The 13,784-nt window shown below is 41.6% G+C and overlaps 1 protein-coding gene across 1 annotated transcript; it reads left to right on the forward strand.

Annotated features, from left to right (window-relative positions):
* The first annotated feature begins 6,623 nt into the window (after window positions 1-6,623).
* Window positions 6,624-13,550, forward strand: ednrba (endothelin receptor Ba). Its single transcript, XM_008277690.1, has 8 exons — window positions 6,624-6,922; window positions 7,752-8,233; window positions 9,052-9,164; window positions 10,069-10,273; window positions 10,839-10,988; window positions 11,395-11,528; window positions 11,633-11,741; window positions 12,535-13,550. The coding sequence occupies exons 2-8, from the start codon at window positions 7,820-7,822 to the stop codon at window positions 12,667-12,669; spliced, it is 1,260 nt and encodes a 419-aa protein (XP_008275912.1). The 5' UTR covers window positions 6,624-6,922; window positions 7,752-7,819; the 3' UTR covers window positions 12,670-13,550.
* Window positions 13,551-13,784: the final 234 nt, after the last annotated feature.

Genomic DNA, 13,784 nt, shown 5'->3' on the forward strand with positions numbered 1-13,784 from the left:
CATATATTTTCTGTAAAGAGAAAAACAGAAAATAAACAATCAATGAAAATGAAGTTTAGATAGGAAGATCATGTAAGAATAAGGGTTCCACAACCTGTGGCTCCATCTTAAAGATAAGATAAACTTTATCAATTCCTTAATGTGGAAATGTGCATGTTACAGAAGCTGGATAAAGGCAAAAGTGCAATAAGACTAATAATAAATCTACAATAAAGACATTGTCACCTCCATTACTACATGTGTGCAAAAAACCCCAACAACTATTCTTTCAAAAATCAACGTTTTGTGGAGACAAGGTTGAATTAAGTCACGTGGACACAGAAAGCAGGACGTGACCATCAGCCTGCAGCTAATATTCACAACTGTTCTTCAATCTGGTGGGGAATAAAAAAAACACCTTACTGTTAACGTTCAATGCAGCAGAGTTTTCCTAAGCATATCCACCTTAACTACAGATACAATTAGGGAAGCGAAGAAGGGGTTAATACTGGGGTTCGAACTCATTTTCAAGAGTAAATAAACTCACTAGTCTCTGTGGGTTCAAACTTCCAGCTTGGCTCACTGCTGGCAAGAAACACATGCTCTGCCCCCTTGATGCAGATGGGAAACACCTTGAAGACATTTCCTCACAAAATTGCTCTCTTTATTATTTGAGGACAGAATGATGTATATTATGTCCAAGTAGAACATCCCCTAAAGACTGCTGTTAATTTTTTTTTTGCTAGAGTGAAAAAGCAACCTTTGAAATGGTCACCAACTGATGATGCAGCGAGAGTGAAAAAAGCTGTAAAGTGTTCACATTAAGGGTAAAATGTTGTGCATTTAAAATATTGATTTGTTAGAAATACGGGCTTGTTTCTCAGTGGAGCTTCAATAAGTACAATCAGCGGAAATGAAAGGACAAAAGAGACCAAACAGAGAGAAAGAAGAACTGATTAGGTGATAAAAGGACTTGACCAGGAGATGCTTCTTTTATGGCTCTAATAAAACGGCAGCTAATTCCTCTTTATTAACCCACAGCAGAGTTCTCAGGGCTGCGGGGCAAAGGTCAGTCAGTCGTTCCTGACCCCTAACACCAGCGCGCACACACATATACAAAAACATAAATTAGCTGTACATCAGTGTGTCCTTATTCCAACAGAGGAAGCTCAGAGCACTGTGCGTTAGGTAAGATGCCCTCACGTTGACACCGTCGGTAGTGAATCTGCGCTTGTTCAAAACAACCCAGCCCTTTGTCCTCGCAGGATCTGAAGACAATTTTCTGCTTTTTAAGACACCGGCTTTGAGACATGAGGGGGAGACCTCCACACATTAACCAGCAAATGGTCTCATAAAACAAAAAAAAAGAAGTACAATGCTGCTGACAGGAATGAGTGCTCTAAATTGTAGAACATTTATTAGGACGTAAGTCAGCAACAGACAAGAAAGACTGTGACTGATAGGCAGCGCCGTAAAAGTTTGACATGTTTCTTTCAAAGTAGAAGACGAACAAGTACTTTAGACTTTTAGATCCTTCATACTACTCGTGAAAAAAGTAGTTACATTACTTTGCTGATTACTCAAGGGGAAAACAACCCAACTCTGTCAGCACCAAACCCTCAACGCTAACGTCACATCTTGTGTATTATGTGCAGAAGCAGAATAAATAGAGTCGTCATGCTTTAACAAGCAGCCACCTGAAATTGTGGAGGTAATTATTCATCATCAATCGATATCTATTCGCTTGTTCATTACCGGTGGATAAAGTTGGGAAGTCACAGTTGAAGAGAAAACATGTGAAGAGTTCATTTGCAAAAACAGATAATCTTCAGAAAACCCACTTTCCCATCCTCTACCTGAGACAATGTCAGTCAAACTTTAAAGTTATCTCTGTTTTTGTCATGTCATTTACTGAGTCAAATCCACTCACCTTAATTTTGACTGATATTATCTCAGGCAAACAACAACAAAAAAAAAAGTTTTCTGAAAATCTACAAAAATGGAGATATCTGGTTTTGCAAATGAACTCTTCAATTGTTTACAAAAAGGCACATTGAGGCTCTTTTTGTGGTGGTTGACCTGCTACTATCAGCTGTTACTGCCTGGGTTATAAATGTCCATCCATCCATCCATCCATCCATCCATTATCTAGACACCGCTTAATCCTCACTAGGGTTGTGGGGGGTGGAGTCTATCACAGCTGACTCAGGGTGAAGGCAGGTTCACCTGAACAGGTCACCAGTCTATCAGTAGAAAATATGTTCTCCTCAAAACGTAATTGAAAATGCATTTAAGTTGTATATGAATGCAATTTTATGAACACTAGGTTGATACTGGAGGTGCACTGACTTAAAGCTGCCAGACATCCACTGAAGTCCAGACTTTCTGGTTTGGACCAGGAGTAATGTATGCACCCAATGTCCAGCAGCCTTGGAGCAGTCTGCTGGGAGTACATCACTTGGATGAAGGTTGTGGTTGTTTTTAGTCTGTAGGTTTAGACTTCGGCAACCAAAGTCCCAGACAGCCACAGACTAGCACACCTGCAGAGACCTGCATAGAAGCCAATGAGGAGAGTGACAGAGGACGATGAGGATCAATTATCAGTTGATATGATGGGGAGCCTGCTTGGAGTTTGTTCATGCAACAGAACTTTACATTTTTGTTTGATGGCAGTTTGCATCTGATGCATTTGAGTGAAACAATCAAACACTGCAGCTGAAGCATCTACACATCACTGTTTCATCGCTCAGGTCTAATCGGGGGGGAATGCGTACACAGAAATGTTAAGTGCACCAGAAAACACAGTGGTAACATCCAGACAGCAAGAAGAGCTGCTTTACACTGAATGTGTCTGACTGAACGGCATAAAAGCAACAAACTAGACAGACGCTTGGTGCATTGTGCAACAAGGTCGATTTCACAGCTTAAATAAAAAGCAGTCTGGATCTGAACCCAAAGTTAATGTGTTCTTCCTGTTGCCATACTCCGCCTCTCTACCAAGCTTTGTAAAATACAGTTTGGTAGTTTTTGCACTATCGACCTGACAAACAACCCCGATCGCACACCTCGAAAAAAAAACTCCATCCAGCCACTTACCAAGAACAGAGCCCAGGATGTGGAACACGTTCTGATACGTATTCTGTGCACGACACAGACAGAAACCATAAATTGGCCTTAAGATTGCAAGCAAGTCAACTCCAGAGCTGTAATATAATTACTGAGTTTCAATCTTATGATTAGTGGACAACCCACACCTGAGCCAGAACCAGTGGAAGATAAATCACATCGCTCACTCCGTTACTGAGCTTGTAAATGTAAGACCACGGAGGAGATTTGTAGCTCTCGATGTGCATCAACTTTTTTTTGTCCACATTGTCCTGTTAAGTTTACCAAAGTCTTTCCTTTCTTTACTTAGAGCTTGATGTGCCTCCGCTGACATTCATGCTAATGCGCGTATCACTTTTCCCCTTCATGACAAACCGGAGTTTCTGAGTCCTGTGAAGGGTCCCAGTGTTCGACGCTCGCTGCCTCGGGCTGCTTGAACCTGATCCAGAGGACTGTTCCTCTGCTCACAAGGCTCGCTTACTGCTCCTCACATCTGAGGCGTGATATCGAGATAGCTCTGCTGTCACATGGTATGTGCAACGCTCTCTAAACACGAACACAGCTGTGAGCAGGAGAGGAGGAAGAGCGCATGTTGAAGTGCTGATAATGCTGGTGGAAGAACCCAACATGGGCCATGAGGCGAAGTCTGCGGTGAGCCGTGTTATCTATATATTGAACAAACAACAAAACACTGGCGGGGTGGAGAACGAGCAATCTAGTTAGTGAAAGGGTGGAAATGATGTGCAGTTAGCTGACTGTTCACATTAACACCCATCTAGTTCCCAGATGTTTCCAGTTAGAGGCCTTCAGTTGCCTCTATGAAATATTTTAATTTGCTGGCATCTTGGCCTATCTGTTACCCAAACAAAGCTTCAGCACTGACCTGGAAACATGGAGACGCTTCACGTTTTATCGTACGAGGATGAGTTACCGTGTGTTTCAACTAGAAATGTTCATGCAGATCTGTACTGGGTCATCTTACCTGAAGTATGCATGAAGAAAAGTGAAACCAACTAGTGCAGAAAATAAAGTGTAAAAATGATCATTGCACATGTGTCACCTTTTCAACGGGCACTTTTCTCAGCCCAAACACCTTTGTCTTTTCACTGTGCCACAAACAAACAACACAAACCAAACCTATTGTAGAAATTGTTTGGGTTCTACATGACATCTGAAGTACATTTTCAAATCCCTGCAGGTTAACTTATGAACAACACGGGATTTAATTAGTATTCATTTGGAAAAAATTAAGAAAAAACTTCTCATCTTGAGCTGAGAAGTCTGCGCACACTTATCTAAATTATGGTGACGCATAAAAATAAAGTAGCTGTGGTGACCTCGCCAAGGTGGTTTTGGTGGAAAGAACCATATCCTAACAAAACCAAGAAGAAGAAAAAACAAAACACCCAGAAAAAGTTCTGAAGGCTCCTCTGAGATGTAATGTGTCAGCAGAGAACCACATCTGGTGCCGGCTGCAATCTGGCCTCAGAGTGAGAACCTTCTCAGAAAATCTGAGCGCCTCTCGGGTCCAGTTCAGGTGTGGTCCACACAGCAGAGAGGAGAAATATGAAAATATCAGTACGATGACAGAAGTTTAAATATCACGGGGTGAAAAAGATGAGGAGAGACTGTTGGCGTTTACTGTCATGTACACCACATTTTACATAGTGCGTCATTGTGTCTGTACAGTGAGCAGCCAGAAACGTGTTTTTACAGCACAAGAAGTGAAACGGTGACAGAGGAGTCACTTGTGGCACATTTATCTGTCAGAGGAGTGAAAGAAAAACCCCAAAACAAATGCACATGGGCTGACATCGACATTTAGAATAAAGAATCACTGTAAAAACTGTACAGAATTCCCTCTGGGATTAATAAAGTCAGTCTAAGTCTACAACGAGTACAAACAACCCTAGGAGCTAATGGGATCATGTGCCATTAGTGCACAAAACTATAGTAGCAACAATTGTGGATGGTATGTTTAGAAATACACTGTGAAGTATTTTTTAAAAACAGTTTTTAACATTTTTTAAAAAGTATTTACTGTTTTTTTTTTTGCAGCAATTTCCCTGTTTTGTTAGATCACAGGAAGAAATGTTAATTTACACGTTCACTGGGATTGGAAAATTATTTTTTTTTAAATGTAAAAAAAAAATTCTACAGATTTTGTCTGTTTCATTAAATTACAGTTGGTTTCTTGTAAAATCACAGAAAAAGATAGTTAATTTACATGTTGACTGTAACAAAAAAAACAAACTGGCATCAACTTTAAATAACAAGCGCATTAAAAATCTGTTTTTACAAATCTTAATTAATACGTTTATAATGTTGACTGTAAAGTGACACTTTTTTGCTGTATTAAAATTGGCAAAAAATGCATTTTTTGTACAGATATTTGCTGTTATTTGAAAGAAAAAATATGTATATTAAGGACTGAAATATGATAAATCCTTTTTTTAACTGTTGTTTTACAGATTTTGCCTGTTTTGTTAAACTACAGATGTAAAATCATAGAAACATGTAATAATTCACATGTTGAATGTCAAACCGAACCGACCACAACTGTGCACAATGTCCACATTAAAAGTATGTGTTTTCACAAATACTAATACGTGACCATAGAACAACACTGACTGCATTTAAATCAGCAGAAATGTGTTGCTGTATTAAGGATTAATAAATGGCAAAACATTTCTTCAGCTGTTACTTTACAGATTTTGCTCGCTTTGTTAAAATACAGATGATATTTTATAAAACAGTAGAAGAAAAAGTGTGTATTTACATGTTGCCTGTAATAAAACAACAACAAAAAACAGCCAAGTAATGTCAATAACAATAATCTTTTATCAAATAGCAATGCTTCATTTCAGATTTGACTGTAAAATTACACATAAGAGTACATTACTTTTACTGTATTCAAAGCTGGAAAATATGTAGTTTTTGCTGTTATTTTCACCCTTTGTTTGTTTGTCTTACAGTTTTTGAACATTACAGTAACACGCTGCAAGCTGTTGGTCTTCCACTTTAAACTTTTTTAAAGTGCTTTTCTTTAGTAATAAGTTATTGTGCCATCTTGTGTGTCTTCCATCTCGTGCACAGTTCTGGCAGGAGCTGACATCTCGTGCATCTTCGTCTTGTTGTTGTTTCTTCCCACAGTGAGTAACAGCTCAGGAAACACGGCCTGCACGCTGATCCTCTGAAAACATCCAGGTGACGCGATTGTTGTGGTTGTGAATTACCGGAAATGACTCAACGTCGGGGGCTGATGACTGCGTTGTGTTTGGATATTTACAAAAGAGCAGGACAGAGCAAATGAAGCTGCAATGAAGGAACGGTTAAGAACAATGTCAACACAAAATAAGGCCCGATTAACTCATCACTGAGCCACAAACGTCAAATGCTTTATGTGTTTTCCCCCGTTTGCCATTAAAATGAGAGCAGCGCCTTGATGAGCGCTGAATAACTTGTGAACATCCTGCCTTCATCTGTCCTCCTCCTCCTCCTCCTTAAAAAGAGGAGGGCTTGGAGGGCAGGGATCTCTGCAGGCTCTTGAGACTGCGAACACTGAGGCTGAGCAGTCAGTGCTGGAGAGGAGTGAACTTCCAGAGCAGCTCTGGTTCACAAGACCTGGAGATTTTTATTTTTTTTCTTTTTGAAAAGAAAACTTTGGCACCAATGACAGAGCGGACGGCTGCTGGTGGAGATGACTGGAGCCCTACTGCTGGAGCAACATCCCTCTGCTTTGGGAGTCTTTTACTGTCCTGAGCACCCGAGAGTTACGGGGGAACTTTGATCTCAGAGGCACGAATACTGGAGGATTTCTACCTCTGTTTGGAGCTCGGTAAGTCTTGCAGAGGGCGTGACTGGAGACTGATTCAGGGAGTTTATTGTGTTTTAGTATGTTAAACAAGAAAAAGAAAGAAAAAGTTCTGCAAAGTTTTCAATGTCTTCTTTGATTCCTCTCCTTGAAAGTCTCCTTAACATATCAGAATTATATAATATAAACTGGCACGACTTGTTTGCGTGCCAGTTTAACCCATAGAGATCCCCTCCAGGCATGTTCAGTATGTATTTATGCAAAACACTCTCCCCTGAGGAATAATTTGAATTATAATTTTGCCTGATATGCTCTTTTATTAATCAGATTACACTGTCTACATTTCTTCCCTCAGTCAGAAACCATACATGTCGGGATTATTTCCAACATCACAAATCCTGTTGAACAGTTTTCTTCTTCTTAAACATTCAAGAGAGGCAACTTTGACCAAAACACATTTTTGAGCGGAAGGAGACTTTAACATTTTTCCAAAGTGAGTTGCCAAAGACGCCTAAAAGTAAAAAGACGCTCACCTCTGGCTAAAAAAAAAACAACGTTTTAATGGTTTCCCACTTTTCTGACCCTCACAGCCTTCTCCTATTCCTCTGATTATTTTCATACAGCCCCAACACTAATGTAGAATTGGCTGTGATGGTGGATGCGTGATTCTGGTGAGTTTTGAGTCCGTTTATATAAAGATGACTGACAGCTAAGTGAGCTGAAGTCATAATAAACGCTGGAGGCCACAATGAACCGTAGTGTGCAGCAGCAGCAGCCACATACACAGCCAGGTTGTTTGGTTTCATGTGGTAATAATATTCCTGCAGTCACTTTCCTGCAATTTGTGTTCCAGGCCCATTAAAGAGGGAACTAGCAGGACGCTTTGTTGGATAAAAGCCATATTCACAATCAAACTCCAGGATGAAGACTCGCCTCCTCTGCTTGGAGTTACTCCTCTTGGCGGCTCACGTACTCGTGTCCAGCGGGCAGCTGGAGCCGAAGAAACAAGTTCCCCAGAACCCTCTGACGGCCACCCAGAGACTCGGGCTGGTGGAGAGGGACGTTCAGGGTCCGATGAGGCCCAACATCACCATGCCCCGCCGTCGCCTGCCTCCCATGTGCACCGGGCCCACGGAGATCCGAGACACCTTCAAGTACATCAACACGGTGGTGTCCTGCCTGGTGTTTGTCGTCGGTATTATCGGCAATTCCACCCTTCTGAGGATCATCTATAAGAATAAATGCATGAGAAACGGGCCGAACATACTGATCGCCAGCCTGGCACTCGGAGACCTGCTGCATATCATCATCGGCATTCCCATTAATGTTTACAAGGTGAGGCAGAGTGTCGTTAATCAAAAGGTTTACACCATAAAGGCCCGGCAACAATGCAAAACTCCCTTTGCTCTTCAGGTCATACTTGTAGTTAACTCCCTATAAAGTTTATTACACTATTTGTCAGGTCCTATACACGTATTTTGCTTCACACAGGACTTTAAACACACACCATCCCTCACACTCACCGACACACTCCTGAAAGGAGGCTCTGGAGCAGATTTAACTGTTATTACTTTGCTGGATTCTGAGCCCCTCTATATCCCCTTATGTCTCTGGCATGTTATTATCTGTTGGGCTCATTTTGTGCGAGCGAGAGAGAGAGAACAGAGTATATTTGGGTAAGGGGGCAAGCATGCTAAAACAACTGGTCACAGTTACATACCAGAAAAGAGACAGGACGGACCCGGGTGGTGTGGAGCGTTACAGGGTCACATATGATTTAAATAGATTTCCACCCACATTCCAGTCCATCCGAAGACAGCATGAAAAATCCCATATTATACAGGTTTCGCATAGCTTACCTATTCTCCATAGGAGCTACCTCAGTGGGTTACAACGCCTGGAGGTCAAACAGAGGCACAGAGGCCCCTCTGTGTTTTTAAAGAAAAGCCCAAAATGTTCAACTTGACAAGAAGGAGAGAAAAAAAAACAGCTCTGGATGTTCACAGGAACCGATAAGTTCAGGTTCATGCATATCTGGTCTGCGCTGGATGCCTGAGGCTGAGAAACAGATTGTGGAGCCAGACAATTTGCTTCACTTCCTACCGTGGTTTAACTCCGTCATCAGCTCTGTCTGTTGCCGTCTCTCTCTGCAGCTCCTGGCGGAGGACTGGCCGTTCGGCGTGACTCTGTGCAAGCTGGTGCCGTTCGTCCAGAAATCCTCGGTGGGGATCACAGTGTTGAGTCTGTGCGCTTTGAGCATCGACAGGTAAACAGCCAACAACAGTCCAAACTCACACTTCCTGTCATGTTCGCTTCTTCTTTCATCTCCTCAAAGTGTAGCTAGAGAGTCGAGAAACAATGTCAGAGGAATAACCTTTGACCTGACATTTGACTTCACCACCACCGACTGTTTTTCGCTTTACTGACGACCATATTCTGAACTACACTCATATTCAAAATGTTCATGTGCTACTGTTGACCTGCATAGACTTACAGGGTTAAAAAACAACAACAAAAGTTTTACCAGTTGTTTGTTTTTTTTTGTTGTTTTTTTTATTAGATCAAGACAAAAAGTCTGTTCAGGTTTTTAACATGATTTTAAATTTATAGACGTAGATTTTAGGGGGACGCAAACTGGTGCATAAAAAGTAACCACAATGCAAGAACACTCAACATTTCCCAACTTAATGGTTAAATGTTTGAAACCTACCCTTAGGGTTAAATGTATACTAAATCGTAGAGAAAAACTTTGACAATTTGGAGAATACACTTAGAAAATTTATGTCTCTTTTGTGTCCATATTAGCTTAGCATTATTAGCGATAGTATTAGCTTGTGTTAGCTTAGCACAAACACTGGGAGCAGGGCTAAACAATGTGGCTCTGTCCGAAGTCTAAAAAGAAATCACAGAATGTACCTTGTTCGTTTAATTACAGCAAAAACTGAAGTGTAACAGCAGCAGCAGCACATTATGGTTTAGAGATGCTAAATTAGGAAAACTAACTCAATGCTCCAGTAGTTAGCTTGATTTAGCATCTCTAGCATATGAACCTGCCATAACCATCTTTTTCAGTGAATTCTCAGTGTCACAGTGAATATTTCCCAACATGTCAAACTGCTTCTTGAACTAATTTGCTGAATTATGAAGTTCACACGTGACGGATCTTTCAGGTATCGCGCCGTGGCCTCTTGGAGTCGTATCAAAGGGATCGGAGTTCCAAAATGGATGGCTATCGAGATTGCACTCATCTGGATATTATCCATCATCCTGGCAGTGCCAGAGGCAATAGCCTTCGACATGATCACAATGGACTACAAAGGAGAACACCTGAGAATCTGCTTGCTGCACCCGATGCAGAAAACCGAATTCATGAGGGTGAGCTGCAACAAATCACCGGCCTTCAGAGGCCAGTATTTCAGAGTGCAGAAAAATAGTGTGTTGACACAGCTGTGCACGCTACAAACATGCACATGGACATATAATAAATACTGACATGCGCAGACACACGGAGGTGCAACTACGAACACCGGATGTGAAGATATATTCTATATGCACACTTTAGGGGTGAGACAGAGTTTACGGAGAATGGAACACTGGCAAAAAGAAAAAAAAATAAATCACAAGAGCTCGACTACGTCTCTCCTGGGTGACCGAAAGTACCGCAGTGCCTGCATGAGTGAATACAAATATGTCTGTGTTCAAGTATCTTCCAGTCCAGCTCAAATAACAAAAATGAGCCGTTTTAATTCCACTGAGCTCTTTTGATGAACTGTTTTCTGAAAGCACGTCAACAACAACTTGAAACAGACGTTTGCCGTCTCCAGGTCAGGCTGCGGATACACTTTAAATCTGCTGCTGACATGCTTCACCTTTAACTCAGGCTCTCCAGCGCAGATGTTTGTGCATAATCCAAAGCTGCTCTCCTGTTTTGTTTGTGTAGTTTTACAAATCAGCGAAGGACTGGTGGCTGTTCGGTGCCTATTTCTGCCTGCCGTTGGCCTGCACTGCTATTTTCTACACGCTGATGACCTGTGAGATGCTGAGGAAGAAGAACGGCGTGCAGATTGCTCTCAGCGACCATCTCAAGCAGGTTAGACTACAGCTGTCACTGTAACAAACCGATTTGCAATTGATTACTGACTATGAGCATATTATGGATTTAGAGTTAAAGTCAAATTTTCCAGCTTTTGTAGCAAAGAACTGAACTAAAGGAGTCTTTTGTATTCAGATCTTGACACAACACCATCTGCACATTTACACAGATGCACAGGAAAGTCCTATCACAGCAAAACAAAACTACAGTCATTCTGTTCAGCAACCAACTTTAAATCAGCCTAATTTGAAGCTCGCACTCTCCACTTAATCTAATGACATTTATGATGACAGATCTTTTGAGTTTTAGGGTACACATATGTCTCCAATGATGTATAGCTCGTTTATGGGCGAATTCTGACCGCAGCTATTTCTGTGATTTATGTGTGTTTGTCCTCGTTCAGCGGAGGGAAGTGGCTAAGACAGTGTTTTGTCTGGTTCTGGTCTTCGCTCTGTGCTGGCTGCCTCTCCACCTCAGCCGTATCCTCAAGCTCACCATCTACGACGAGAAAGACCCAAACCGCTGCGAACTGCTCAGGTACGGCAGGACAGACATATGTCACAGTTTACAAGATCACTTAGTAGGAAAGTGGCTCAGGGAAGAAGATGTGAATTGCTGATATGTCTCTGTAACCCTTTCAGCTTCTTTCTGGTGTTGGACTACATCGGCATCAACATGGCGTCGATCAATTCGTGCATCAACCCCATCGCCCTCTACATGGTCAGCAAGCGCTTCAAGAACTGCTTCAGGGTAAGATGCAACTCGCTTTCAGGGGATGAGCTCAATAGTTTGGTAAACGTGCGCTTTCTTGATGAGAAACTCTACATAATTTCCTGTGCTAAGCTAACCAGCTTCCCAGGCATGAGAGTGGATTATACACCGACTATTAATAACCTGACTGGTGACCAACATGCGTTTGCAGTAAAAATTAAAATTTATGTCTCGAAAACACAAACTCCAACACAAAACCTCATTGAAATGCTTTATTTATTTATGTTTGACACGTATTCAAATAAAAGAAACTTTACAAGATTTCTCCTTCGGTGTTGACAGACTTATTACTCCTGACATGTGACCAATCAGAAAGTGCTGCAGGCAGGACATTTTTAAGACCACAGAGTTGTGACTACAGACAGAGAGGCGGCTGTACCAGAACAGAATGGCACATTTTAATATTTCTTTATTTGGAATCTGTTTTTTTTTTAAAAAGGGAGAAAACAATGCTACTAATTGCAAAAGTAGATCAGAAAATCGAAAATTGGTCAACAAGCAAACAAAAGGGTCGAATACTAGCTCTGCCGAACATAAGCGACTAAACTGGACAGCTTCTGCGTTAAAAATAAAAGCTACTCAGCATGCTTTATTGGCAAGATCAGGTTAACAACATCCCCAAAGTATCAAGGATAAGCTGAGAACCACCCATTCTAATAAGTAAAATTTAAAAAAATGAATAAGAGGATAAAGAGAACAAGAGAATTAGGTTTTTTTCTTTTGTCGCTTCGTTTGTCTCACTTTCCCCCCATCACTTCTCTTTCCTCTCCAGTCCTGTCTGTGCTGCTGGTGCCTACCGGCGGAGATGTTAATGGACGAAAAGCAGTCGTGCATGAAGCTTAAAGTCACCGACCGAGCCTCCGAACAGAGCCACTCCCGCCTGACCAACAAATCCACCACGGCCTGAAGAGAGGCCTGGAAGTGAGAAAAGAGATATGGGGACAAAAAAAAAAAGAAAAACCCAACAATGTTTTTTTTTTTGATGTATGACTTAAAGAGGATGAGGCCCCTTTTCAGCCTCATCTACATCATATGAAGTGTCCTTCAACTCTTTGCAGATGTGCTTTTTGGAAATCTGCCCTCACAGAAACTCATTCCAACCCGAGCGCTGCACATACTCCCTGTCCGAGGAGACATGAGCGCCGGTGCACTTCAATAAGCTGTACAACAAGTGTGAGATGTGTGAAGAGAGAAAAAAAGGCAAACAGGTGTAAATAACATCAAATGTGGAGAACTGAGTGGGGGGCGAAGTTCAGCGGCGTTATGCTAAATTGGGGGTTAAGGGTCGATTACCAAAGACAGCCTGTCAGGCTTCGCAGCCTGGATCATGAATGTTACTTTGACGCTATGAATCTCGTGCTAAGCTCTGCATTTTATGGACAATATTTGTGTGTGTTGCGCTGTGTCGTTACGTGTTGCTCATACACACTGCAGCAGCTTGGAAAAGATTCAAAAGCAACTAATGCTCTTGTTTTTGTGTGTAAAATGTACGTATGTGTCGAGCATTTTGCGTGCTTCTGCATACTTTATCACATTAATACTTTCGAATGCATCGTCTCTGTGTGTTTTCCCCACTAGTTACTGAACTACTGACGTGGTGTGTTTTCAGCTGCGTGGCCGTCAGCTGCTGTATTATACTGTTCGGGCCTGTTAGTGAGGTCTTGTTGTGTGACTGTGTTTGTGCCTCATTATTTTAATGGGACTCATTGCCTCAGCTGGTATCACAAGAGGTAGGGGTTGTTGTTTTTTTCATCGAGTGTAATAAATAAATTGAAATATAAGAAAGTAGTCGTTTGTGTGTCTTTTTTTTAAGAAAAGCAGTGATTTTCCAGCCATTACGTGATCGGACACACAGTCAATTCTTAATTACGACATTTAAGTTTGCCTGTTATTGGTCTGACTGTACTCTGTGTGTGTGTTGTGTGTGTGTTTGTGTGTGTTTGCGCGTGTGGTCTTGATAAGTGTGACAGCAGGCGGCATCATGTGATGGTGAAAGCCAACAGAGAACATCTCTGTGATCTC

This window comes from Stegastes partitus, unplaced genomic scaffold, assembly GCF_000690725.1.
Source record: "Stegastes partitus isolate 25-593 unplaced genomic scaffold, Stegastes_partitus-1.0.2 Scaffold105, whole genome shotgun sequence".
Lineage (NCBI taxonomy): Eukaryota > Metazoa > Chordata > Actinopteri > Pomacentridae > Stegastes > Stegastes partitus.

Bases quoted from the DNA above. Each gene is read 5' to 3' on its own strand.
- ednrba (XM_008277690.1), top strand. From the start codon at position 7,820: ATGAAGACTCGCCTCCTCTGCTTGGAGTTACTCCTCTTGGCGGCTCAC. The intron at 8,234-9,051 runs GTGAGGCAGAGT...CTCTCTCTGCAG, and splicing joins TTCCCATTAATGTTTACAAG to CTCCTGGCGGAGGACTGGCC. The intron at 11,742-12,534 runs GTAAGATGCAAC...TTTCCTCTCCAG, and splicing joins GCTTCAAGAACTGCTTCAGG to TCCTGTCTGTGCTGCTGGTG.